This window comes from Cydia splendana, chromosome 9 (genome assembly GCF_910591565.1).
Source record: "Cydia splendana chromosome 9, ilCydSple1.2, whole genome shotgun sequence".
Classification (NCBI taxonomy): Eukaryota; Metazoa; Arthropoda; class Insecta; order Lepidoptera; family Tortricidae; genus Cydia; species Cydia splendana.
In genome coordinates this window covers 16,149,323-16,177,230 of record NC_085968.1, presented here as the reverse complement: position 1 = coordinate 16,177,230, position 27,908 = coordinate 16,149,323, and the positions used below count along the sequence as shown (strand labels likewise).

The following is a 27,908-nucleotide window of genomic DNA, read 5'->3' as shown; positions in this document are numbered from 1 at the left end:
AACATAAAAAGAAAGTGTCTGGAGATGGAGATCCTGACCGACTCTCGGGAGCACTAGGGTAACTCGGGGCCGTGGGGTCGTTACTCCACAAGCTGCCCTGCGGGCTTTTTTATATCATTATTATATTTTTTTTATATAATTCGACATTAAGAGACCATATACTTACATATAGTTGTAATTTATAAAATGGTTAATGTATTGTTATTATTTTTGCTTGTATGTAAATTCAATGTTGACGTATAAAAATGCCCTTGTGGCCTATTTGCTGAATAAATGTTGAAGAAGTTGAAGAGCGGAAGTCATTCCTTATTATTGTAATAAAAAAATGTTCTGAAGGTGTTTTGTTTTTTTTTCACCCGTCGCTTAATAAGCTTGAATTTTGTATCGCTCTCACTTATAGATACGGCGCACCAAGGTCGAGGTGCAGTGCGGTAGTGTGTTACAGACTTTAGGGTTAGCAACACAACAAAATTGATTGTAATGGAGAGGTAAAGTCCAAGAAAAACACGTACACTTATTCTGACATCCAAAACAGATGGCGCTGTACTGCGCCATGTGTTTTGCGGTCACTAAGTTGTCAAACGTCAACTTTTGAAAATCAGAGTTACCGCAAAAATAGCAATATGTATTGAGTAGTACAGCGTCATCTCGTTTACCTGTCAAATTTGAAGCACGAAATTGTCCTAGACTCCACACATCTTACTCAATCAAAGTATCTTTTCACATAACAATATACTAATAAAGAATTTTTATTTATTTACTTACTTCCTATTAAAACATAAACTCCACAAATAATACATACTTAGTATTTTAAATAAAATGAGCCGAGAACGTTAAAAAGTTATCGATGTATCGATAAAACCTAGTAACAGTAAAAATCTTCTGGGCAGCACTAAAACCGTCATGTTTAGTTCTAAGATGACGTCACAGTGGCACGCATTATTCGTTGACGTTTCACTTCCATAGGTTTCATATTTCAGTGATTTACACTTATACGATCTTTTGGTAATTTTTTATTATTGGAACTTTCGTACAGCCCCGTCCACACTCGCCCCCTCATATATATTATACTAGAATACTCTTTGGTATGGAGAGGGTTTCAGTCATGTCAAGTGTACCAAGCAGAGGGCCTACCGCGAACCACGTTCGACGTATTGTCTCTCTGTCGCCCTTATAAAATTCGTACGTAAGTGCGACAGAGAGGCAACACGTCGAACGTGACGGCAGGATAAGTGTAATAAGCCCTTTATACAAACTCTAGAAAGTATCCGGGATTACCGAGATCTGTGACCGGGATAGATCTAATAACCTCTTATTTTAGCAAACTACTACTACTTGAAACTTGGCACTTGCTTGGCACTGACGGCACTGTTGGCAGCCGTGTAGAACGCGCTTAAGATATTCAAAATCAAGAACAGCTATATAGCAACTTTGGAGGATACTAGCAACAGTAGCAACACTTTAATTTGTGTGTCAGTGTCACATTTTTAACTTCGCGGGAGATAACTGTCAGTCATATAAATTTATTTACCTTTTGCCTTCATAAAAACAGCCAAACGGGTTATCAATAATCATTTTTACCGAAGAGAATAAGAATCAGGCATTATAATTGTAAGTTAAATTTGTTATTTATTATGATTGTATTGTGTGTGTTTGTAGTGCTATATTTAATACGAATGAAAAAGTTAACGGATTTTCTTTGGGGTCTAAAAAGTAACTATACATGGATTGGGTTACGCAGCGGGGCTGTGAACGTGGTCGTGTAATACCACGCCGTAATAAGAGCAAGTATACTCTACACTTTGTCAACTACATAATTGTATTTGTGATTTGGTTTCTGGGAGCAGATTTGTAAGATTTTTATGTATTTATTTTTGTGTATGTTTAATAAAGGCATCTACTACGTTTTTTATATCTTGCCTTAATGCTCAACCCCATCGGGGTCAATTAAGTAATATTTGGATAAAAGTGAATACTAAAACTTGTTAAAAATTAATATATAAACACTTACAAATAAAGCTCTAAAGCAGAGATGGGTTGAATATTCGGTAATCAGCATATTCGGCTGAATTATTTGGTTGATGTGTAAATATTATCTATGTTAGTCTTCTCCAGAACTTTTCAACTACTTTATTTCATCAGTTTACATTTTCCTGTTGTCATTAAAACACATGATGACACATGTTGAATCCATAGGATGTTTTGATTATTTGGCAAGTGTTAAAAATTTGTTTGGGAGTCTCTTGCCTTTTGATCTGTTTATTTTTAGCGAATTGCGAATTGAATTCATTGGCAGGGTCACTACCGACACAGAATAATTAATAGTACTACCATACAGAAAGGAAACTTCCTACAAAACCAAAGTTTGACAGTGGTTCAGGGTCGAATCATGCTGTCTCTTTCTAATATATGGCACTATCCCTTTGGGCTATTTAGGGTTGTCAAAAATCAAGTGATTATCTTATCAGTGGTCATGCACGCAAAAGGAAGTCAAGTGGTGCCAACCCTAATAATTGCTCGGAGCAATGCTGAGCCGAGCGGAGCCGAGTTTGACCGAAGTCAGGAGTTTCGCACCCCTGCTACCGACTAGGCTAAGATAAGCCAAAATTTAAATCTTATTTAAATTAAGTAGCTTATTTTTATTTAGACATTAATGCTCTCAGTGGTCTTGTATTAGTCTACTTGTTACTTCATTGTCTTTAGTTCATGGCTGCTGGTCAAATTGTTATTCAAGAAGATCATTTACCTACATACAGAACCTTTAAATTGCAAATTTTACTGTTCATAGTTTATGTAGTGTACCTATTTCTGTTTATGATAAAGTTTATCAAATACCTGAGCACCCATTTATTTGAGAATCTACCGTAAGTCCTATACAGAATTTGATAATTCAATTTTCCTATAAATTAAATTCATCATTCTAATTATTAGATTATAATAATTTCTTAAAACATTTCTTATTTTAGTAATGAATTATTGGTAACTGAAAAAATAACTCATTAAAAATCTAAATTGTTTATGACAATTCAAAGTCAAGCCAGACTTATTAAGATGAAAACTTGCTACACATTTTTTTAGCATTTTTAGGGTTCCATAGCCAAATGGCAAAAAACGGAACCATTATGGATTCGTCATGTCTGTCTGTCAGTCCATATGTCACAGCCACTTTTTTCCGAAACTATAAGAACTATACTGTTGAAACTTGGTAAGTAGATGTATTCTGTGAACCGCATTAAGATTTTCAAACAAAGATAGAAAAAAAAATTATAAATTTTGGGGGTTCCCCAGACTTAGAACTGATACTCAAATTTTTTCATCAAACCCATACGTGTGGGGTATCTATGGATAGGTCTTCAAAAATGATATTGAGGTTTCTAATATCATTTTTTTCTAAACTGAATAGTTTGCGCGAGAGACACTTCCAAAGTGGTAAAATGTGTGTCCCCCCCTGGAACTTCTAAAATAAGAGAATGATAAAACTAAAAAAAATATATGATGTACATTAGGCAAACTTCCACCGAAAATTAGTTTGAACGAGATCTAGTAAGTAGTTTTTTTTAATACGTCATAAATGGTAAACCGCAATTTTATTATGTTACTTGGTGCGGAAACCTTCATGGGCGAGTCCGACTCGCACTTGGCCGCTTTTATTTTCTTGAGATTCCTGATATCAGGGTGTCGTAGCCAGGACGATATTCATTTCTTAACACTTGCCAAGCCCCCCAATTCATAAACAAAAGACCCACATTTGAGTATTTCTTCTTTTTCATGTATCATATTGAATACCTAAGAGAATCGTAAACTATTAGTGATGTGTACGCGGTAAATTTCCATGCAACCCCAAAGGTCAATGAGCTTGGAATAAATTATCAAAAATATCTCGCTCATACTTCCATTGTTGTTGTCATTTACACATTTACATTGCATAAGCTGTTTGTCTATATTTGTTACAGATAACGCCGTATGATGTTTTGAACTTTGCCATTGATGTAACAATATCAATTCATATACTCGTCTGTGACATCAATTTCACAGACAGTGTCTTGTGAGACTCCAATAACATACTTAGTATACATTCATCATGAGTATAATAAGATTTTTTTCGTGCGAAGCGTTTAGTGTCCACAAGACAAAGGAAATACTTCAGAAGTTAAGAGTCATTGACCTCGATGTGGTGGAGTTATCTACTGAGCTGTGTTACCATGTGGAGTTGGCCGAGGGCTGTGAATACCTGAACATAAATCAGATAAAGATTCTGCAGTGGCTTTTGAGTTCCCCACTCCAGCCTAATGCTTTGAGGAATAATACAGTCTACACTAATGTGAAAGATAACCAGGTTGTTATTGAAATTGGGCCAAGGTGATTATAATTATTTACTAATATTTTGTTATTCACATTAATTTTCTAGATTTACTTAATAAAATCCAATGTAAGTCAGTCTATCACTGTTTAATACCAGAAATAAGATTAGGGACCGTGTTTTAAGGTCTTGTCTTCATAATTAGTCCATGCTTTTCACCTTTTCACTCAATAGCACAAAGCATTTTACTTTAGATTTCATTATCATTACTCAATGGTCACAAAATGTCCTTACACCCTGGCAGGTGCTGTCCCTGAGGGCGACCCATGAGTTGAGCAGGGGCAACATCTCTTTCATTAAATTATTGAAAGGGCTCCCTTAAGCCTCTCTTTTCACAATAGTAACATTATTCTTTGTGCTTCCTGTCAGTGTTTAAAGTCACTATGTGAGGAACCTTCAGACATAATAGGTCTGGTTACCAGTTGTATCGCCTTCTATATCTGACCTGTGATCCAGCCATCTAGGTCCCTTATGTGTTCATGGACTTTCACAAAGATTACCAATCCAAACGATTATCAGATCAGACAGATCATTTTCGTCATTTACAGATCTTAATTACACGACAGCAATTTTATTCATCTGTGCAACTTCCGAAGGTCGTCACTGAAAACTAAACCTTATCTCATTTATTTTAGATTCAATTTCTCAACGGCCGACTCGAGTAACTCAGTCCAAATTTGCGAAAGCGTCGGTCTACACGACGTGGTTCGCCTCGAAGTATCAACCAGACACCTCATCACCTTCAACAAGACTAAGAATGTCTCGAAGAAGCACTTTGAGGACTTGGCCTCAGTTTTGCATGATAGGATGACGCAATGTATATACACGTCGGAAAATCTCCCGAGGCACAGTTTCAATGAAGGGCTGCCAAAGGATCTGGAACCATGGTTTGTGGTGCCTCTTCAGAAGGAGGGACGACCTGCTATGGAACGTGTCAATCAAAAACTAGGTATGTTTTCCTTAATTTCATTTTTCTTCTCTTATTTTTGGTGGCCTTAGTCTTTGTCGCGTGTAATGATATTCTCCATCTCTAATCAATAGTTCTGCAAGAAAGAAGTTAGAATCTCTAATCTGCAAGAGAGTTAGAATTAGATACCTATTTCAAAATGATTAAATAAATAAAAAAACCGGAAATATGAAACTAGGTTCGATGGAGACTTTGTACTTATATACTTTGTACTGGTTTCACACTATACATTTTTGCATCAACATATATTTTTATTAATAGGTCTGGCGTTCGATTCCTGGGACATGGATTTTTACACGGACCTGTTTGTAAACAAACTGAAGCGTGACCCAACCAGTGTGGAGTTGTTCGATCTAGCCCAGAGCAACAGCGAACACTCTCGTCATTGGTTCTTTAAGGTAGTTCTATTAGACCGCGGGCCAGGAGCATATATCGTCAGTCATCGCCTCCTGGATGATACTTTGTCAGGTGATAGTTTAGATGCTATCATGAATTAAAACCTCCTCACCCCACCAACGGAGCGGCAGCTGACGTCCACGAGGGTTCATAATACATAGCCGTTAACCACTATACGAGTTATCGATTGGTCATGGAAATCTATTCGTGGCTCGCGGTCTATATCTTTTTATACCACATTTTAGGGTCGGCAAGCGCATGTATTACCCCTGGAGTTGCAGGCATCCATTGGCTATGGTAACCGCTTATCATCAGCCGTGGGCTTGTTTGCCACCGACGTGGTACATAAAAAAAACACGACAGCGGCAAATAAACGTACGGGCTATAGAATATATCGCAGCCTATAGAATTGTATCGCAAGTGCGATGGGCCCACACCTTCGAGCAACACGGAAGGGAGGCGGCATTCGCACTATTTCCCCTCTGCCTAGGTACAAGATCAACTGATCTAGCGCGGGTAATAAAACTAGTGGCGCTCGTATTTTTCACTAGACCGAGTCCAGACGCGCACGTGGACACAGCAGCAGAAAAAATGCCCAATTGCTCGGTTTTTTGTCGTAAAAAGAGGTCGGAGACATCAAATTTACAAAAAGAAGGTGTTACATTTCACATGTAATATTTTTTTTACATATCATACGTTTAATTACATTTAAACACAATTATTATATTTTAGTCTCATGTAATTGTTGGATTTATCGATTTTGCTCGCCCAGTACAAATTGCGGATGGGTCGAGCGACAAATCCGACTTCTCATCTGTCAGAATACAATAAAATACTTCGACGAAAATGTGTTAGTGTGCGTGTTGTGACACTTGTGACTCGTCCGTACACAAAAAGAGATCGAGGTTTGCAAGATTTGTCTTTGACGTGTGTCATTTTCTATGTATTTGTGTCGTTATTACAGATTGGATTTTGTATGTAAGTGTGTGAGAAGTGCGACTGTGTGCACCTTTCCCCCCGCAAAAAATGGCAGAAAGATTTGTACGGTAAGATATCGCTTGGGCTCCTCCCTTCCGATGTGTCGGAAGCCGGTGTTGCTCGAAGGCCCACACAGTCAAAACAGTACGTCTTTAGGAGGAAAATACGCCAAAGTAAACCATATTGGAATGTATGAAGGTTCATTTGAAACTGAGGTCAAATTATCCTGTTCTGACTGAAACTCTTCGAAGAGTTGAAAATTTAGCCAATGGTCAAAGAGGTTAAAAAGTTGAAAATATAGCCTGTATCTATGGTAGTAGCCGGGTTCACACAGAGCGAGCATACGCGCGAGGCAATTTCCTCGCGCACAAAACGGCCCGTGTAGTCGTGACTCGCGCGCGCCTGCTTGGCCGGCTCTGTGTAGACCCGGCTATTTGTAAACGCTAGTTATAGAACCTAATTTAAACGGTATTGTTTCAAGGGCAAAATCATACTGGACGGCAAAGAGATCAACGAATCATTAATTGACATGGTTGCTTCCACTCAAGCGACGTCGAACGATAACAACGTCATTAAGTTCGGTGATAACAGCAGGTAAGAAATTATACTCATATTAAGCATTTATAAAGCAGAGGGAATATAATTTCGACAATCATTCTGAACTTTATGTCTAAGTGATAGGGATCAATTTTGCGTAATTTCTGACACCCTTATTTATGTATTTTATAAACTTATAAAACTAAATAATATTTAGGCGACAAAACAGCGTGGCTAAGTTAAAGGGTTAAATTTCATTACTTTTTTGAATTAAGACAAGTAATGTTTATTTTATTGAGGGCAATAGGATTAGATACATTTATTTTCTTCATGGGATACTTTAACCCCCTTATTTATTCCTAAAACTTAACAAACCTCTGTTATTAAAGTATCTTTTTAACAAACACAATGTTGAAATGACAGATAGGGACAAATAATTATGATAGACTTTATAAACAACGCCATAAATACTTTAAAAATCAATAAAATTGTACCAAAATTCTGAGGAAACTGAATTACAGTCATTACGACTATATGTTGCGCTGTAAGCTTTTATTTTAATATTGAAAGCAAGATACACTTTATGTCTAACTTACACCCTTCTATAGTGCCGTAACGTATCTCTAACTTTTAATACTTACATAATCTCCTTTACAGTGCCATCAAAGGATTCAAACACACAAAACTAAAACCAACCAACGTCCGAGCGCCTTCCCAAGTCATCCAGGAGGTTACCGAATCCGACATCATCTTCACAGCGGAGACCCACAATATGCCCACCGCGGTGGCTCCGTTCAGTGGGGCCACTACTGGGACTGGTGGGCGTATTAGAGATGTCCAGGGGGTAGGGAGAGGGGGTCACACTGTTGCTGGGACTGCTGGATATAGCGTTGGAAACTTGAATGTACCCGGTAAGTGTAACATATAACACTTTAAACTCTCGCGTTTTTTACATATTTAATTACACGAACGGGTCTACGCCACAACGGGTGACTACTGCTGGTGCAACTCAGCTGAAACGTCGGAATTTAAGGTAAAAACAATGAAATCATATCGCGGTAGACCCGTTCATGTAATTAAATAAGTGTAACATATACTTAGTATGAAAAATTTAAACCCCCTTAATCATAAAACTTTATGGGCCTGATTTAGTTAAAGTATGTTTTATCCCTTTCTTACAAATACATAAGTCAAAATGACAGATAAAGACAATCGATTCATAGCTAATTTAGGCCAATAACGCGTTTATGAATAACGTCAAAAGTCCACAAATAATTATATGCATTCTATAGGCAGTATAGGCAATAGATAAGGCCCTATTTCGCCAACATCTAATGTCGACCTTATTTCTAAAAGGTATCAAGTGCCATTTAAAGCATTCGCACATTGAAAATACATTTTTTTCCAGGCTACGAACTACCATGGGAGGAGAAGAACTGGGAATACCCGAGCAACTTCGCTAGTCCGCTGCAGATCATCATCGAGGCGAGCAACGGCGCTTCTGACTACGGCAACAAGTTCGGGGAGCCGGTTATTACTGGTAAACACATATTTTGATAACCAACTTTATGGTTGTGACGATAAGGTAGCAAATTAAGTGTACCCATATGTCCATTATTAAGAACCTTCTCTAGTTCGTGCTGAACTACTGAGGTTACAGGTCACAAGACAAGAGAAGATGGTCAGGCCATATTTTAGCTCCAGGGGACATTGGCTCTACGTCTCGCCCACTGCCTACTACTAGCACCCTCCGAGCTACATCGATGATCTCTTAATTTTTAGGGTTCCGTATCCAAAGGGTAAAAACGGGACCCTATTACTAAGACTCCACTGTCCGTCTGTCCATCCGTCTGTCTGTCACCAGGCTGTATCTCATGAATCGTGATAGCTAGACAGCTGAAATTTTCACAGATTATGTATTTCTGTTGCCGCTATAACAATAAATACTAAAAACGAAACAAAATAAATATTTAAGTGGGGCTCCCGAACAACATAATTACGTGATTTTTTGCCATTTTTTGCGTCATGGTACGGAACCCTTCGTCCGCAAATCCTACTCTTTGTGTATCTTTGAGTCTTCTTATTAGAGCCATAAGAGCCATTGAAGAGATCACGTATCTGTGATCACATATATTGACTACCACATTGTTTTTTGGCGGAATATCAATCACTACGGCCTTTAGCAAAGTGACGCCTAATTCAATAAATTACTGAAAACCTTCGTCTACTAAAAGTAACGTGATATGTATTGCTTTCCAGGATTCGTTCAGTCATACGGCCTAAAGAACGGCGACAACGTACGCGAGGAGTTCGTAAAGCCGATCATGTTCAGCGGCGGCATTGGATACATGCCACATTCCATGATCAAAAAGAATAAGCCAGATAAAGGTAAACATAACGTCGGGAATAGTGCAATATCGCGTAACTAACAAAGTCGATAGAGTTCAAAATTCAAACAATGTAACAAAGAAATTTGACCTTCCTGCATTTGTTAGTTAGGCAGTATTGCACTATCCCCCGGGATATGTTCAGTTATTACACGGTAAAGATATACCGATGGCTTTAGTCATAAACGTCTGTTAAATCTAACAAGTCGTTGATAATCTTTTGTATCTATTCGTCGTTTTCACATTTGATTTGGTTTAGTAACAGACAAAATTGTTTGCCAAGTTTTATCAATAAGGTAAGACGGGTAAAGTAATGCTAAATATTGGATTGCCAAACGTTAGCGCTTGTCAGCCTCACTTCAGCCTTGTTAGCTTAGCTCTGCGATTGTTGCGCCATTTAGCTAAATCGGTTGTTCAATACTTACGTTATAAAATTTCCAATTTATCAATAACCCTAAAACGGTTTAGAGATCTTTATTTCTCTTAATAATATCAATTATTCACTTACATGAGAAAAAACAGAACAATCAATTACAAAATTAATTATTGTGTCTAAATGGCACACAAATGGGAAAAAACAGAACAATCAATTACAAAATTAATTATTGTGTCTAAATGGCATACAATCCCGTGTGGTGTCGTACATACTAAAATTGAGAATATGTGTACAGTTTTTCATCTTATATCGATGAAGGTGTAAAACATTGCATTTATTTTTGCGCAGGCATGCTTCTAGTGAAGATCGGAGGGCCGGTGTACCGCATCGGCGTGGGCGGCGGCGCGGCCTCCTCCGTCGCGGTGCAGGGCGGGGACAAGCGCGACCACGCGCTGGACTTTGGAGCCGTGCAGAGAGGTGAGCTTTTTAAAACGACTTATCCATGTAGGAAGATTTCCAAAGTCTGTATACTACCCACTTAGTTTGATGATACTAAAATAGTGGTACAACGGGACGGGGCAGGCATAGCTAAGCCCGTATATTGTTCATTATAGATCTGGGGCCCGTTACTCAAAAGTTTGTAACTTGTAATACAAGTGGAAGTCCCTTTCTAACAAAAGCTGTCAAAAAGTGACATCTGGGGCCTATTTCTCAGACGGTATTAGACTAATATTATTAGTTCACGAACTGTTAACCGTATGGGTTGCCATGACAACACACTAATAATATTAGACTAATTCGTTCGAGAAATGGGCCCCTGGTCCTCCACTAACATCCCTAGATTTTGTAGCTCACTGTAATAAAAATAAAAGATTACCTATACATTTTTGGGCCTAAAGAATAGAGCGGATCACAGTCGATCGCCTCAATATTTTTATTCAGTAACATTTTATGGAACCGTAAAATTTGCAACAAGTGTTCCTACCGTAGGACATAGAGTCGCACCAAGAAAAGTCTGCAGCGGATTTGATAGCCCACGCAGTGTAAGTGTTATTTAGACGTCATAACTTCATAGAAGTTTGACGTTTAAAATGACACTTGCACTGCGTGGGCTATCAAAATCGCTGCAGACTTTTCACGGTCTGACTCTAGTATCGACTTGTTTACTCTAGTATCGAATTAAAAATAAACATCCTTAAACATCACGAGAAACACGTGATGTTTAAGGATGTTTATTTTAAATTGATTTTGTTTGCCAGGTGATGCTGAAATGGGTAATCGTCTCAATCGAGTTGTAAGAGGATGCCTCGAGGCTGACGTCAACCCAGTCGAGTGTAAGTTTTGAAGTCTTTCTTGTTATTGACATAGCGGTCACATTAGACATTAGTAGTCTGACCAATAAAATCCTAGACAACGAACTCTATTAGGTGTATATTGCTAGTTTCATACTCCCATATGTAAAAGTAGTCTCCCGCAGACATGTATGCTAGTCAAAACTTGTTTATCGTTAGCATTTTTTTACACACCGTTTGTACCTATGGTTAAATTGTCTATGGTCTTGCAGCAATCCATGACCAAGGTGCCGGCGGCAACGGCAACGTCCTAAAAGAGCTGGTGGAGCCCTCGGGCGCCGTGGTGTTCACCGCGGAGTTCCAGCTGGGAGACCCCACCATCACCACCCTGGAGCTGTGGGGCGCGGAATACCAGGAGAACGATGCGCTGCTGTGCTCTAAGGAGAACAGAACTGTTCTAGAAGGTATATCATTGCTTACGTTTCTTAGCGCCACTCGCACCATCCCACTAACCCGGGGTTAACCGGTTAAACCGTCAACCCAAGGGCGCCGTGGTGTTAACCGCGGAGTTCCAGCTGGGAGACCCCACCATCACCACCCTGGAGCTGTGGGGCGCGGAATACCAGGAGAACGATGCGCTGCTGTGCTCTAAGGAGAACAGAACTGTTCTAGAAGGTATATCATTGCTTACGTTTCTTAGCGCCACTCGCACCATCCCACTAACCCGGGGTTAATCCGTTAAACCGTTAACCCAGTGTCAAATTGTACTGGTAACCATGGTAACTCTAGGTTGAACCGGTTAACTCCGGGTTAGTGGGATGGTGCAAGTGGCCCTTAATGTATTATTGTTTTCACACAGTGCAAGTAACTTATGAATCGTATAAAGAACGACTTATAGATGTGCTTACATTCGATCAAGTGCAGATGTGTAAGTTGCGAAAAGTTTCAAAGTAGGAAAAGCTCTTGTAAATTTCAGGAACACTTCATAGGATTAAGGGAACTTTTATTTTGGAAACGTAAAATTACGATCCCTATATAAAAATATGAGGAGTTTCCGAAATTTTCAATGCAAAAAGTATACGTGTCTTTGACGTCGACCGAACAATATTTTGGTTGAAAATAGAACCTTACTGTACCTTACATATAAGACTGGTTTTAAAAACAGCATATTGTTTCAGAAATCTGCCAGCGCGAGCGCTGCCCCGTTTCCTTCGTGGGCGAAGTGACCGGCGACGGCTATATGAGTCTCGTGGAGGGGCCGTTCAGCGACCAATACCTCAGCAGAAACGAGAGACTGAAACCTGAGATCAAAGCTAAACTGCCGTACGATCTCCACTTGGAGGCTGTCTTAGGTATTTCTCATTATATATCCTATTCTAATCCAAGACCACAAAGATAATTGGCAGACTGATTTAGGTGAAATGGTATAATAAACTACTAGGTACTTAGAGTACTGCCGCTCGACGTATGAGTAGTTTGTAAGTAAATACAAGTAATCACCTCTGATAACTATATTTGTTTTCGTGGGTGCTTCATAATTAGGGAATGCAATCTCGCACCAAGATTGGCGGTTCGAGATCTCGCACGAAAAATCTGAATCGAGATAGGGTGTTTCGAGATCTCGACCGTCACACTTTCGAGATCGAGATTAATCTCGACTAATTAAAAATTTGTTATTTTGAGCAAACATTTCTAAGAATTCCGTATATAGGTACTACTTATTTAGAGTACCTACGTCATGTTTTATTTTGAAGATCAACAAATTAATCCACATTTAATAAAAAAAAACTACTTTTATTTACAAAAACAAATAATATGTATGTAGCTCTAATTTGCATGTAATTATGAAAAAGTGGTAATAATTATTTTTAATTTTACAAAATTGTAAGCAGAGGCAGTAACATGCTCTGTTGATATTTTTGACATGCACTCAGCAACTTACAAAAAATGTAGGGTAAGCGAGCAAAAATCATAAATAATTGTGACAAGGTACGTTAAGTTTGTCCGATTTTTCCATACAGAGCGCTCCACAGTGCTTTTATCGTCAGCTAACTCAGCTAAAGCTGGCCGCATACAATAGCACTGCCTGAACAACATGAACCTAAGGTCAAAAAGATTACTCAAAACAAAGTAATTCACACGGATCAATCTTTCAATCTCGTCCGAGATCTCGAAAATATTAATCATGATCTCGATCGAGATTGCTAAAATCGAGATTTCCTGTCAACGAGATTGTATCTCGAAAATTCGTGCGAGATCTCGCGAGATCTTGAAATTGCGAGATCGAGATTGCATTCCCTATTCATAATGCATAGTCCATAGTACTCCATAGATCGCACGAAATAATAATCGCTGATAAGTAGTTCTATATTTTTAGCACATTGGAATAGTAACACACACAAGGGGTGTTGCCTTGCATAAAATAAGATACAGCTAGTTTTTTTTTTGCTTGACAATACTATTGTCAACGTACTAACGTATTAATCATTAACGTTTTTGTTTTCTTCAGGAAATATGCCAAGAAAGACATTCGACTTGAGACAGGACAAGAGATCCAAACTGCCACTCTCACTGCCAAAGGACGTTACCGTCAAAAGTGCTTTGGACAGAGTTTTGAGACTCGTCAATGTTGCTAGCAAGAGATACCTAACTAATAAGGTAAGCCTCACTGACTTAATATTAGAAATAGACACACAGAGCGGAACAAAAACGTCAACAAAATGTGGGTCAGAATGACAGTAGCGGCAAATTTGCATTGATGATAAAAACGCTTACGTAAATTTTGAGTCAAGATAAATGTTTTGTACGGAAAAGAACTTACTGTCGTAAGCATTAAGTGTCAAATTTGTAAACATTAGTACCAACACTGTTATAACTTTAAGTCCGATGGCACTAAACGTAACTTCACCTTTGTATTTACGTCAAACAACGTCAAATGAGAATAATGAACGAATGGAGTCCCTTTGGTACATTTTAATAGGTATTACTGTACAGAAAACCCAAAGTAATAAATGAATCAATTTAATTTGATCGGGAGTTCAAATAAAATTAATTCATGGTAACAACCCGTTTAAGTTACATAAAACAAATTTATTTTTAATAAGTAAGTATATATAGGTACGTCTTTAAATACTATTTTCCTTGAAATAAATTCAACTTATTAAATAACTGTGTATTTTAGATCTACATAATAATCTTCGCACTTTCGTTCTTTGCAATATAGTGCACGGGGATATTCAGGTCGCTACTGGTACTGATTGGTTATGGTCTTTATCAAGAAAATCCTGTGGTTGTCACTGTGTTCAGACACGTTTAACATTTACAGTTAGTCGATGTAAGCCCTTATTGGTCGTGTATATGTCGGAAACAGGGAAATGCGCCGAACACACAAGTGCCGTTTTGCCTTGTTTAAAACTGCATCACCCCTATCTCTTGCTATAATAGCAGTACACTCAGCACGTCGCATAGGTTTTCTTGGAAATCTTGAATTTAAACATAATATTATATCTTACGAATTCCATATAAAAATAAAAAAAGTATTGACCCCACATCGACTCATTAGATTTTTGTTCCTTCACATCCCTTCTTTGGTACTAACAAAATAATTTATACAAAACCATGAAATTACCACCAGATTACATAAATTATGTAATGCTATCCAAAGAACTAACCGAAAGAAATACATTCCAAGCTTTTTCCTTATTTTATCATTGTTATTTTTGCATATTTTGACGACCATTTTACGACATTGTTGACAACTTCACATTTGAGCGGTCCATACAAGACTAAACGAAAAAGTAACGCGTGATCTGTTTTAACGTTACTTTTGCGGGGCCATTTTTTGCGGCTGATTGGGTATCCAGTTCTTATTCTATATCAATGGTAAGCCTACAAATTAATAGTAAGCCACGTAAAGTACCTAGTGAAATAGATGGCGCTGTTCGGTCCCGTGCATTACTTATGCTTAATAACCATACATCAGGGTTTTCGGACCGGGAATGATTTCGTGTATTTAAACTTTGTTTATTGTAAAATAATTACCAAACTATGAATTAAACGTAGGTAGTAAGGTCCAAATGTGCTTAGAAATGTTAAATTAGTATCGTTTTTACAGTTTTTACCTGTTATTTGGCTAGTGTAAAACATTCCCGGTCCGAAAACCCCGATGTATGTTAATAATTGAAGTGTAAAGCGCAGTTTGTTAATAAACGTAAATAACTTGATTACACTATGAATGATCAGCTTTTATATTTTCACTTTACGTCTCAATTATTTTTCTACCGCCAATACTTAATTGACCGAAGCGAAGCGAAGGTCTACGTTTTGACTCGGGCATTTTGCTTTCGTATGTCCGGATGTTCTCCTCTACAGGTCGCAATTCTTAACCGATTCTCGTGAAATTTTGTGACCGAATTTTATGACTAAATAAAATTTTTTTGTCAATCCGGTTTTTGGAAATTTTTAAAAATGGCGGAGTCGTGATACCTGGCGCCTAAACAAATAGTCGTATCGATATCATAAGACTTTTTTCTTTTTGAAACATGTTTACAGAGTTAATAGCAAAAAATGCAGAAAAAAATTATCGCTGGTTTAGGCGGTATTTAGATATTTAATTTTAACTAATTTTAATTTGAGAAGGAGTAGCTAAATTTCGTCAACACATCTAAGAACTATTTGCCTCAGTTTGTAAACGTTCGCTTTTTCTGTTTGCACAGAGGGTCTGGGTTCGATCCCCAGTAATTGTATGCTGGGATATTATAAGTTTTTGTATTTTTTTACACATAAATTTCGTATTGTTTTTCTTTAATTTACTATACACCGTGTTTTTATTGAATTCCGTTAACTTCGGGGTATAGTTAAGTACGTTTATAAGAACTAAATGGCATAGTTAATTTTCAAAAAAAAAATTTTTTTTTGTTTTTTTTTTGTTTAAAAAGTAATTAAATGTAGCATATAGCGTTGTTGTAACACGGGCATTACATTTAACTCAACCAAACAATTGAAATCTGTGACATATCAATGTCATTTCGTACATCAATCGACCGAGATTGTACTTAAGTTTAGTAGCAAATGTATGAACTCATTCTAAACACTAATCAATATGTAAGCCGGCCCTAAGGCAAGTGTACACGCTTGTAGAGGCCTTATAGTAAAAAAATAAATTATGGATTATCTCCGAAATGGACTTAATTAGAACATCAGTGTCTTTGAGAAAGTTACTTGATTTAAGCTCAGGAATGCACCCTTGAAATTAACGGAAATCAAAAAAAACACGGTGTATTTAAAGCTCTTAGCACCATGTTATTTCAAGCTCTGCTCGCGAGGTCTACAGCTCACAGAGCCACTAGTTTATTAGGCCTGATTTAGACATGCGATTTTATTTACATTGCGGACTTTTGGTTACATCCAATTGAACAGGCCGATCAAAACCCGCAATGTCATGAAACTCGCCTGAGAGTTCTCGCATCGTCTAAATGAGCCCTTAGTCGAATTCAATCTCGAAATGAGACTAGCTCGCTCGCTTTCTTAAGCGAATTTGAGTCTTATGAAACCTATTGTAGAAAACTCTGCGCCGTATTTTATCACTGGCAACACACACTCGTCCAACTACTTTCTGTCAGTAAATGTTATATTGCATTTATGTTTACAGGTGGACCGCTGCGTGACGGGTCTAGTAGCCCAGCAACAGTGCGTGGGCCCACTCCACACGCCGCTAGCTGACTGCGCGGTCATCGCCCTGTCTTACAATGAGCTTGTCGGCTCCGCTACCTCCATCGGAACACAGAACATCAAGGGCCTGCTCGACCCCGCTGCAGGAGCGAGGATGTCGCTTGGAGAGGCTCTTACTAACTTGGTAGGTTATTATAGCCTACCAAAGTGAGAAATCACTTTATACGCCTCTAGCAATCGCACGCTATCGTTATTGCTTGATATAATTATCCTGAATCGCTCTATCTTGACAACACCTCTTGAGTTGTTTTGGGATAAACTCTGATTCATAAAATTTCTTTATTTATTTGCCATTTAGCACCCTAGATGGCGCAGTTCTCTGTACCAAATTTCATTCACGTTTTTATTTTATTTTCGAATAGATGACGCTAAAGTAAAATCCTAAATCGTGCTATTAAGAGTTTTTTATGTCCATATGTATACTGAAAAATTTACACCTAAAATTTTTATTTTTTTATACACCTATATTTAAAGTGTTCCTATATATTTAGGTGTTCGCCGGCATCTCATCTCTCGAAGACGTGAAGTGCTCGGGCAACTGGATGTGGTCGGGCAAGACTGGAGGCGCAGGCGCGGCGCTGGTCGTAGCGTGTGACGCCGTGTGCGGCGCCATGCGGCGGCTGGGCGTGGCCGTGGACGGCGGCAAGGACTCGCTGTCCATGTGCGCGCAAGTTGCTGGCGACACAGGTTGGTGATGCCACTTCACACCATGCCTTTGAATTTATTTGCAAAGAATGTAGATTTTTCTCATGTTTTTCTTCACTGGAAAGCAACTACTAAGTGTCAGCTGGTAATATGTATTTCGTACAGCAGAAATTACTAGCAGCAATAGTATTAGCCATTCAAGCGAAGAGTTCAAATTCTCAACATAACTTTGTTTTGAAGAGAGTAAGTATGTGTACAGATCATTGTGAATTATTATGTTCAATATTTAGTCACCTTTATAGTATAACCATAACGAGAACGTGACAAGCATTATCGAATATAGTTGAAATGTTTTAAGCTAACCGTTTAGGACTATAAGAGCTCATATGGTTATCTCAGAGCATTTAGTAAATGGAGACGTCATGGCTGTCATGTTCTGTACAAAACAGTCTGCCGATTTTTGCGGAGGAGACGTCAAATGTATTGGTATTTCTACATGATTTCTACGTAGCGTACAAATAGCCATGTCAGTCCATACAAAAGTTAGCACAATTGTGCAAGGTTTTCGGCAGAGGGATGAGCTCTTAAAGGCGACTCCAGTTATTAAATGCTCTAAGATGGTTAAAGTTTGTAGTTTGTACTGATAATTTATAACTTATACCAATATATTTTATCCTCGTTTCAGTTCGTTCACCTGGAACCCTGGTAGTGTCGACGTACGCACCGTGCCCCGACATCACCGTCAAGATAGAACCGGCTCTCACAGTCGAGAATTCTGTGCTCGTACATGTACCCGTGTCTGCTGGGAAATACAGGTAAAATAAAAATATTAATATTTACACACAAAGGCATTCTGACTTTTCTGCCAATAAAATCTGTGCCTCAAGCCAAAAACGATTTAATTCTAAAATGATCAGTGCCAATCCATTGTTTAATACAATAGGTTTAAATTCGTTTGCACTGATCAGTGCTTATGCATACGAAGGGTTAATCTAACCTAATAATTATTTTGTAGATTTTCATGGTTACAAAATAATGCTCTTTAGATTGGGAGGTTCTGCCTTGGCGCAGTGCTACAAGCAACTCGGCGACAACCCGCCTGATCTCGACCAACCGGCGGTTCTTAAATCACTGTTCAAGATCACGCAGAAACTGTTGAAAGGTAAGAAATTTATATCTACAATATTATTTTCCCTTTCCAAAATGGATGGACTTAAATTTGGTGCTACCAATATATGTTATTGTACCCGAAAACGTACCGTTTCCTATATAGACTCATGTATAAGTAGTAATATTATATTCAACATCCTGATAACAGAAAATAGGTTTTTTCTCATCGATTAAAATGGAGGCGAACTATTAGTAACAATATTTCAATTGATTTCAGAAAAGAAACTTCTATCCGGCCACGACATCAGCGAGGGAGGTTTCATCACCACCGTCCTAGAGATGGGCATTGGTGGTCTCAGAGGTCTCCACGTAGACCTGCAAGCTCCCGTGTCGGCCATCGAAGCGCTCTTTAACGAGGAGTTGGGCATCGTAGTAGAAGTTGCGCCTGAGAATCTGCAATACGTGCTCGCCGAGTATAATAACAGTGGAGTGAAAGCGCAGAAGATTGGTGTTACTGGGAAATATGGCATGCGTTCTGAGGTTTGTCTATGTTTTCTCTCGCGCTCGATATCCTTTCTTTAGCAGTACCTTAAAATCTCTTCAGCTCAGTATCGTTTCGACCCCCGATGTCACGGCATTCGAACACAATGTTTGCATTGTTCCCTGCTCTGCGAACAGTGTGAGTGTGTACCTATAGTACACAGTCAGAGTCACATTATTTGCAGAGAAGGGGATCTCATTCTACCTGTCACCTTTACGTGGCTAAACTACTGAACCTATATATTAAATTTGGCATGGAAGAAGCTTAAGCCCTGAAAATGGACATAGCCAACTTTATTTCGCGGGTAAAATAATACGCTTCCAATCGCACGCGATCAATGTTTTTTTTTTGTTTAAGGTATCCGTGAAAGTGAATGGCGAAACAGTGTTGAAGACTCAGCTGATAGACGTGTACAGAATGTGGGAAGAGACGAGCTACCAGCTGGAGTGCCTGCAGGCCAACTCCGCGTGCGTCAAACAGGAATGGGAAGGTATTATTAACTGCCTATTCGTAAACCTTATTGTAATGGAATAAGGTCTAATAATGATTACTCACAGTCACCACACAGAGGCGCTTTGTCACCAGCAGCTGCCAAACACAACGCCGTGGCTTGAACCGTTACAGATGTAGTGCATAATTGTTTTCCATCGTATTTTGTCGGAAACGTTCGTATTTGTCATGCTACTTCAGTCAACCTCAGTACTTTTTGTACCGAGACCGACTGAAATAGCATGACACCTCTCTTACTAAATTGATATAAAATTTTAAATATATTTATGAGTGATGACACTGATGACAGCGATTAATACTAATAATTGAGTCATATGTGGTTTCAGGTCTCGAGCAACGCAAGGGAGTAACGTACAATGTGACCTACGATCCTACAGCCGCTGTGATCAAGTCCAAATCCGTCAGGGTTGCAGTTCTTCGTGAAGAAGGTAAATATTTTCGCGTATGGCGAAAGTATCAACTAGAACATACATATCGCTTTCTATAAGGTGAATTTTTAAGACTCAATTTTGGCGCAATTTAACTAATTCGAGACCTTACGAATGTTACGATTTACTAAAACTACAGCTACGGAGAGAGAGAGGGCAGTTAATTTTTTGGAAAATGCCAGTTTTTTTACTCATTCTGTTTAATAGGTCGCTGAGTACGCATCTGTTTAGTAAGTAAAATGTGACAAATTATTTTAGCAAGTTTTAATATGGTTTCAGGAACGAACGGCGACCGTGAAATGATCGCTTCACTGTTGATGGCCAACTTCGAAGTCTTCGATGTGACCATGAGCGACTTGCAGAACGGCAAGATCACGCTTGACGCTTTCAAGGGGCTTGTGTTCCCCGGTGGATTCAGTTATGCAGGTGAGAATCATGCCTCGCTTTTGGTACTTGTAATTACCAGTCTTCACCTTTAATACCTGGGTGTTAGAATATAATAGGGCCTTGTGCCTTCACAGCATTTTTGTCCCGGTAGCACTGAGACGCCGGTTTCAAGTTGCGCTTCGATATTATTTTACTTGCACGTAATATTGTAAGCACTATCGGGCGCGGCGTTGACGGGCGTAAAATTCACGACGACGCTTGGGGCACTCTCAAGTAAACGAGCCAAGCGTCATCAGCCCGACACCTGTTCGCCACGGGCACATTACACCTGCCAGGCCTGTGGTCGTGTTTGCAGCTCCCGTATTGGCTTACACAGCCACGAAAAAACGTTGTCTCCCTACCTGACACTGCTTGTATAGTCTGTAATAGACTCGAAGGCCACTGATGATGATTGTGTGCGGTGCGTCATCGTGAACCTTGTCGGATTGTACGAAGGTTGATATTGGACAGTAGCCGCGCGTCAGTTAACGTCTTTTATGGTCAAAGTGTTAAAGAATCTTCCCGGGGGACAGATTATAATATAGGCTAAATTGAAGTGTGGGATGTTTCGAGCGCGCTGTAGAAACGATTTTTACTTCTATTTGTGACTGTATTACTTTGATTCAGTTTGTTCAATATAAACATTTAATCCTTATAAAAATACGATAATTTTCCACCAATAAAATGTATCAACATGCAAATATTGTTCTGTCAACAGACACCCTAGGCTCAGCTAAAGGTTGGGCGGCCGGCATCCTCTTCTCCAACTCGCTGAGCTCTCAGTTCGCTCACTTCAAGGGCCGAAGCGACACGTTCTCGCTGGGCGTGTGCAATGGTTGCCAACTCATGGCTCTGCTCGGCTGGATCGACCCTGAGACCAAAGTGCAGAACAAGACACAAGTGTTCTTGGACCATAATAAGTCGGAGAGGTACGTTTAGATTGTATACTGGTCTTGTATTACATATCATTTATCTCGCTGAGCTCCCAATTAGCTCTCTTCAAGGACCGAAGCGACACGTTCTCGCTGGGCGTGTGCAATGGCTGCCAACTCATGGCTCTGCTCGGCTGGATCGACCCTGAGACCAAAGTGCAGAACAAGACACAAGTCTGCCGTCCTAGTCTAAAAGGCAGTTTTTCGACAAAAGCTAGTTTCGAGATAATCGCAAAAAACCAACCCAAACATCTTTCTTGAATTTCTACGAAACGGAAAAACTTTTTCCATTTTTTCTTTTTGTATGTGGTAGGTATATATATGTACTTATTTTAGGTATTTATAGTATGTTTCTAAACAGCTCAGTTTTTTTTAATTTTATAAAAAACACTTTAGATTAGTATTAAGCTTAAAAATGTGTAGGTCGTACTAGTCAAGAAGGCGGTAAACATGCGTTATGCGGCGTTCTAACTTAGTTACGAAGTAGAAACTAGGTAAAAACGCCGTATATGTCACATGCTGCCTTTTTGCTTAGTAACAATGAATAATTCCCACTTGAAATTCTAAGTTAAAAGACCTTATAGCAGCTATTCGGCCTTTTTGGTTAGTATACTAGGAAAAATTAAGATTTTGTCCAGATTTTCGACTAGAGTGCTAGTGTAAAAAAACGTATACCACCAAAAACACCGAATATACGGTTTTATAGATTAGTATTTATGGAAGAAATGGGAATAAAAAATAGACACGTATTTTAAATGTTTATTTATATACGAACAAAAAACGCCATACTACTAGGCTATTATTAAAAAAACGAGATCCAGTGATTACTTTTTGGATTATAATCTTAATTACCATACAAAATTAACAGATAAATTGGGTTATTCCCACTAGTTACCATCAAGTTGTTACCAGTGGTAACTAATGGGATTTGTTTCCCAGTAGTTACCACTGGTAAAAGGTGGGATTTTTTCCCCAGTAGTTACTACAATTTTGTTAGGGTTCAATAAAGCCTCTATTTTTATAGTATTCTACTTATACTGTTTTTATTACTATTTAACTATAACAACTTGATGGTAACTAGTGGGAATAACCCGATTTATATGTTAATTTTGTATGGTAATTAAGATTATAATACAAAAAGTAATCGCTGGACCTCGTTTTTTTAATAAAAGCTTAGTAGTATAGTGTTTTTTGTTCATATAATAAAAAACATTTAAATTGTACTGTAAAAAAATGTTGGTGGTAACTACTAGGGAAAAAATCCCACCATTTACCAGTGGTAACTACTGGAAAAAAACTTCCCAGTAATTACCACAAAACTGAGTTGGTGGTAGCTACTGGGAAGAAAGGTGGGAAATAAATTTCCAGTAGTTACCACTGGTAACAACTTGGTGGTAGATACCTAACTGGTGGGAATAACCCCATAATATGTACAAATTTTTAATGTGTACAGTCTTTCTGATTTTATTTGTATCATAGGCTAGATTTACTCGACTCTACTAATGACATTACGTGTACTTCGAATGAGCATGAGCAACGAAACTTAAAAGAGTCCGCAATAAGCTCAGCCGAATAATTACTTCCCATAAAAACGGAGATTCGTACTCATTTTAAAATAACGTGTTGGATTGTAATAAATTGCACACACAAAAACATAAGGTATATCTATACCAATACCTAATTAGTTTATATTCCAACAAAACTAATGAAATAGAGGAAAAATAAGTTTTGTATGAAAAACTTATATTCGCTGTATTTTTTTTATTATGGTATCTGAAGCTACACATTAATTACAGGCATAGATATACCTTATCCTTTAGTGAGTACAAAGTTTTAGAGCAATCTACCTAATCGTTTTAAAATGAGAGCGTAACTACGTTTGTATGGAGATCCCAGCTTGCTGCTGACTTAAATCTTAGCAACCATCTATCTTTGTAGGTGACCAGTTTTCGCATACGCGTAACTCACAATAATACATAAGCCTGCGCTTGCGGCTGACGGCTTTTACTTAGCATAAGGGTGTCTTTCGGCGTGCGGGGAGCATGACGAAGGTTGGAGCATATACTGCGTTATAGACTAGTTAGACGCACTTTCAACCATTATAAAAGTTTGTTTGCGTTTAATACGACGTCCATACAAAATAAGAAGAACGTATAACATTTATACGTTTCTAAAGACTATTATGGTGACGTAAAAAAGTTAAGTGATACTAGGCTTAAATGAGGTATGAGACATTTAAACAAAAAAAAATACTATACGATTTTTTAGACTAGTATCAGATCTAAAATTTTGCTAAAGATCCTAATCTTAAAGCGCGTATAGCGTCTTTTACGTATTTTTAGCCTAGTTTTTGGCTTATACGTTATTTTAGGCTAGACATGGTGGATAAGATTTTACGCAAACCAGAGCATAAAAAAACGTATAGCTGCATATACGTTGTTTTAGCCTGGCTTTGTCAAATAGTCGCTTTTTAGACTAGGAACGCTTAGAAAATTAGTGCAAATACGGTCTTTTTACGATATTTTTCTCGAAAACTAAGCCACTTATCGGAAAACGGGCCAAAGTGGTCGATGCATCTCGATCTCTACATTACGAATATCACAAAAAGTCAATTTTGGCAAAATGTCGAAAAACTGCCTTTTAGCTTAGGAGGGCAGAAGTGTTCTTGGACCATAATAAGTCGGAGAGGTACGTTTAGAATTTTTGATTGTTGGCTGGTGTTACTATGCATCAAACGTCTTAGATCTAATGTTTTTTCGTCAAAGTGTATTTTGATCGTTGTGTTTTGTTGCTAGGTAACTATTTACAACACACATGTATGTAATTTACACAAGTGTAGTATCTATTTGATGCTGACTGTATCAACTAAAAAGTCCCTAATAATAATACTAGTAAATAAATAATAATAATTCAGCCTATATACGTCCCACTGCTGGGCACAGGCCTGCTCTCATGCGCGAGTGGGCTTGGGCTATAGTCCCCACGCTAGCCCAATGCGGATTGGAAAAGTCCCTAAAAGGCATTTTTTTTTTCTAAAACTTGTATTTTTTCGTAGATTTGAATGCCGCTGGAGCGCAGTAAAGATCAACGCCGGGCACGACAACGACGTGTGGTTCCGCGGCATGGCCGGCAGCACGCTCGGCGTGTGGGTCGCGCACGGCGAGGGCCGCTTCACCGCCACCGACGCCGCACTGGCCAAGATGCAGGCGCAGCGACAGATCGCGATGCAATACGTCGACGATGACGGGGTTCCTACTGAAACTTACCCGATGAATCCTAACGGCAGTCCGAGTAAGTATAAGCTGTCTTTTTCTCATGTTGGGCGGTCGGAAAAGGTCAGTTTTCTGAGATTAAATCCGCGCTAGCTTATACGGTGCAGTCGCAGCGACTAATCGCAATGTAATATGCCGATAATAAGTAATAGGATTCCTACTGATACTTACCCTTACGGCAGTCCTTGTAAGTACGTGTACCTAGTTTTCACAATTTAAGATCAATTTAGTTTTTAATACTGCTCGGTCGCTCTGATTGCGTTGTAATAGCTGTGATGCTTTCATTAAGAATACATTTATGAATTCTAACGGAAGTTTTTGCCACCGAAAAGGTCTGCGCTTGGTCAGTTTCGCTGCGGCTGACTCATCTTTTTCTGTGCCTTAAATGTATTGTATTGTGTATTGACAGATCGCAATGTAATATGTCGATAATGACAGGGATCTTACTGAGACTTAGTTTACAGACTCCATGTCTGCGCTGTAGAATGAAACTTAATTGAAATAATGAATTTTCGACCCTAGAAGTTTAGTCATAAAGTCTTTTTTGTATTCCAGTGGGCATCGCCGGCGTGCGCTCCGCCGACGGGCGGCACGTGGCCATGATGCCGCACCCGGAGCGCTGCGTGCTGCGCTGGCAGTGCGCCGCGCCGCCCGGCCCCGCCTCCCCCGCCGCCGCCGCACACCCCCGCAGCCGAGCCTCGCCCTGGCTGAGACTCTTCCAGAACGCATACACGTGGGCTGAGAAACATTAAGCCCTTTTATAAGACAGGGGATATATTTCCCACACGATTTTGAACTTTGTTTCAAAGTGATAAGGTACAGTTTTGTATAATTTCTGACACCCTCGTGCCTTATAAAGGGGATGCATGAAGCAAATTTCGGTTCGAAACGTTACGGAAAACGGGCCTCTTTCCTGTAGACAATTTATAATATGTAGTTAACGATTAGGATACATTTTACTAAGGCTTTCGTCATACAAATTTTAAGAAGTTTGAACATGCCTCTAATAATTCAGCAAGAAAATTAGGCTTTAAAGTCCTCGGAGTAAATATCTATGGAGCGGCCATTAACAGGCGTTCCCCTCTGCAAAAAGTCCGCGGCCGCCGGTCAAGGAGGTTATATAAAACTAGTTGCCACACGTCATACGCCATTCATGAAACGTCAGTCTAAGCGGAATGATAGGAGCCGAAAATGCCGAATTGCAGCGTTTTCTCGTTCAAAATGAGATCGAAAACGTCTAGTCTAGAAAAAGAACACGTTTCTTATCATATGTAGGTACTATTACATCTAAATATGATCAAATAGTGCATTAACTTTGCAAATAGCTAAAAAACATTGTCAATCTGACAGTGATACCAGTGATATGGTATTAGATCTAATTTAGGGTAATTCTAAAGAAGACTTTCTAAATATTATTTAGGTACGAGTAGAATTTCTAATAGGAAATATTATGCGAAACTCTGCGTAGGGGGCGCGACTACCACAATCCATCACAATCTGGGGGTCCGCCGCGGAACAAGAAATATTAAATTTCGTTATCTAACCTCTCTATCACTATTGCATATTTGAGCGATAAAGAGAAAAGAGAAAATTTACTAGCTAGCTTAGTGCTACACTCTGGCGGCAGAACATTGCAGTAATACGCCCTATTTGCGTTGCTTTTTGTTATATAATTTATGTAACACATTATTTTTATATAACACCTTAGTTTCATATCAACCTAATCTATTTAATTAAATAAATAGATCTATAAGAATAAAGAAAAGGGGGACGGGTGATCAAAAAGTAGTCGAAAACATCTCGCGTGATTTGTGCACAACCCCTAAATAACGTAAAATTACCGATAGACTATTTTTTGAAAATTAATTTTTCCTTTAGTTTCTACATACTTATAGCTGGTCAAGCAGATCTTGTCAGTAGAAAAAGGCGGCAAATTTGAAAAATGTAGGCGGGAAGGGATATCGTCCCATAGAAAATTTGAATTTCGCGCCTTTTTTACTGACAAGATTTGCTTGACACACCTATATATTTTTATTTAACATGTCAAATATTTTATTAATTTAAGGTATTTACGGCTGTCGCTTTCCATAAATAGGCACTTTTAATTTATTACTCTGGTATCACCGTACCAATATTAGTGATGGGACACTATAAAAACCAATATCGGTAAAATCGATATAAACATAATGAATAATATACAGATGGTCATGATGCCTAGCGAACACCAGCCATATCGTACAAACCTCAAGGAGTGATATTCCTAGGCAGATTATGATCTGCCTAGTGACCACCAGCCATATCGTGCTAACTTCAAGGTGTGATATTCCTAAGCAGATCGTGAAACGCCGGCATGTCATGTTCTGATTAGTGATCACCAGCCATACCGTGCAAACCTCAACATTTAGGCATATCGAATAAGTAGGATGTCCTACATTTTAGCAAATGATAACCATTGAAATGGCTTGACAGCCTACTTATAGTACGTGTTTGGGTAGCGTATGAATTTAGTACCTACGTATTCTGCTCCAAATGCCACATAGAATGCAGCACTAGCAGTGGCAAAAAATGCAAAAGGCAGATTATTAAATGGCGGAGTTTCATGCTATGCCTAGGAATATCTCGATATGCCCGATTTTACGATCTACCGCCGATATATATACTAATTATCCCCTACTCAATATCCCTTAAATGACATCCTACTACTACTACTACTACTTTAAAGTTAGTAAAATGCTGGTAGAAAGACTTGATATTGTAATATTATTATAATTGATAAAAGCAGAAATTAAAATTCATTGTCAATAAAATATCGACAATATTATCGGCGCGTCCCTCGCACTATCTAGGTTTACTTAAAACTCGTTCACGGACAGGGTTGTCTGTGTTTGTTCTTGTACTTGTGTGAATATAGTGTTTGATAATTTTGTCGTGTGCGTTTGTAGCGACGCATGCTAAAAATGCATTAGTGTTAACATTATTTGTGTGCGTTACCTCGTCCCCCGCGCCAAAAACGACAGAATT

At 38.7% G+C, this 27,908-nt stretch overlaps 1 protein-coding gene and 1 long non-coding RNA gene across 2 annotated transcripts in view; one reads left to right on the top strand and one right to left on the bottom strand.

The window, feature by feature from the left end:
- The window catches only part of LOC134793772 (uncharacterized), a 96,042-nt gene extending 92,471 nt beyond the window's left edge, over positions 1 to 3,571 (bottom strand). Inside the window, exon 1 of the long non-coding RNA XR_010144584.1 lies at positions 3,189 to 3,571. This is a non-coding gene — a long non-coding RNA (uncharacterized LOC134793772). The remainder of the gene's footprint in view (positions 1 to 3,188) is intronic.
- A 294-nt stretch (positions 3,572 to 3,865) lies between these two features.
- Positions 3,866 to 25,920, top strand: LOC134793762 (phosphoribosylformylglycinamidine synthase). Its single transcript, XM_063765435.1, has 23 exons — positions 3,866 to 4,359; positions 4,996 to 5,309; positions 5,589 to 5,725; positions 7,183 to 7,295; positions 7,896 to 8,149; positions 8,647 to 8,778; positions 9,498 to 9,626; positions 10,350 to 10,478; positions 11,261 to 11,335; positions 11,566 to 11,757; positions 12,472 to 12,645; positions 13,803 to 13,951; positions 16,944 to 17,147; positions 17,515 to 17,710; positions 18,354 to 18,483; positions 18,715 to 18,830; positions 19,056 to 19,318; positions 19,677 to 19,809; positions 20,156 to 20,257; positions 20,537 to 20,683; positions 21,402 to 21,612; positions 24,671 to 24,906; positions 25,443 to 25,920. Exons 1-23 carry the CDS (start codon positions 4,082 to 4,084, stop codon positions 25,637 to 25,639), a joined length of 4,011 nt encoding a protein of 1,336 aa, XP_063621505.1. The 5' UTR covers positions 3,866 to 4,081; the 3' UTR covers positions 25,640 to 25,920.
- The last annotated feature ends 1,988 nt before the right edge of the window (positions 25,921 to 27,908 follow it).

Bases quoted from the DNA above. Each gene is read 5' to 3' on its own strand.
- LOC134793762 (XM_063765435.1), top strand. From the start codon at position 4,082: ATGAGTATAATAAGATTTTTTTCGTGCGAAGCGTTTAGTGTCCACAAG. The intron at 10,479-11,260 runs GTGAGCTTTTTA...TTTGTTTGCCAG, and splicing joins CTTTGGAGCCGTGCAGAGAG to GTGATGCTGAAATGGGTAAT. The intron at 20,684-21,401 runs GTGAGAATCATG...TTCTGTCAACAG, and splicing joins CGGTGGATTCAGTTATGCAG to ACACCCTAGGCTCAGCTAAA.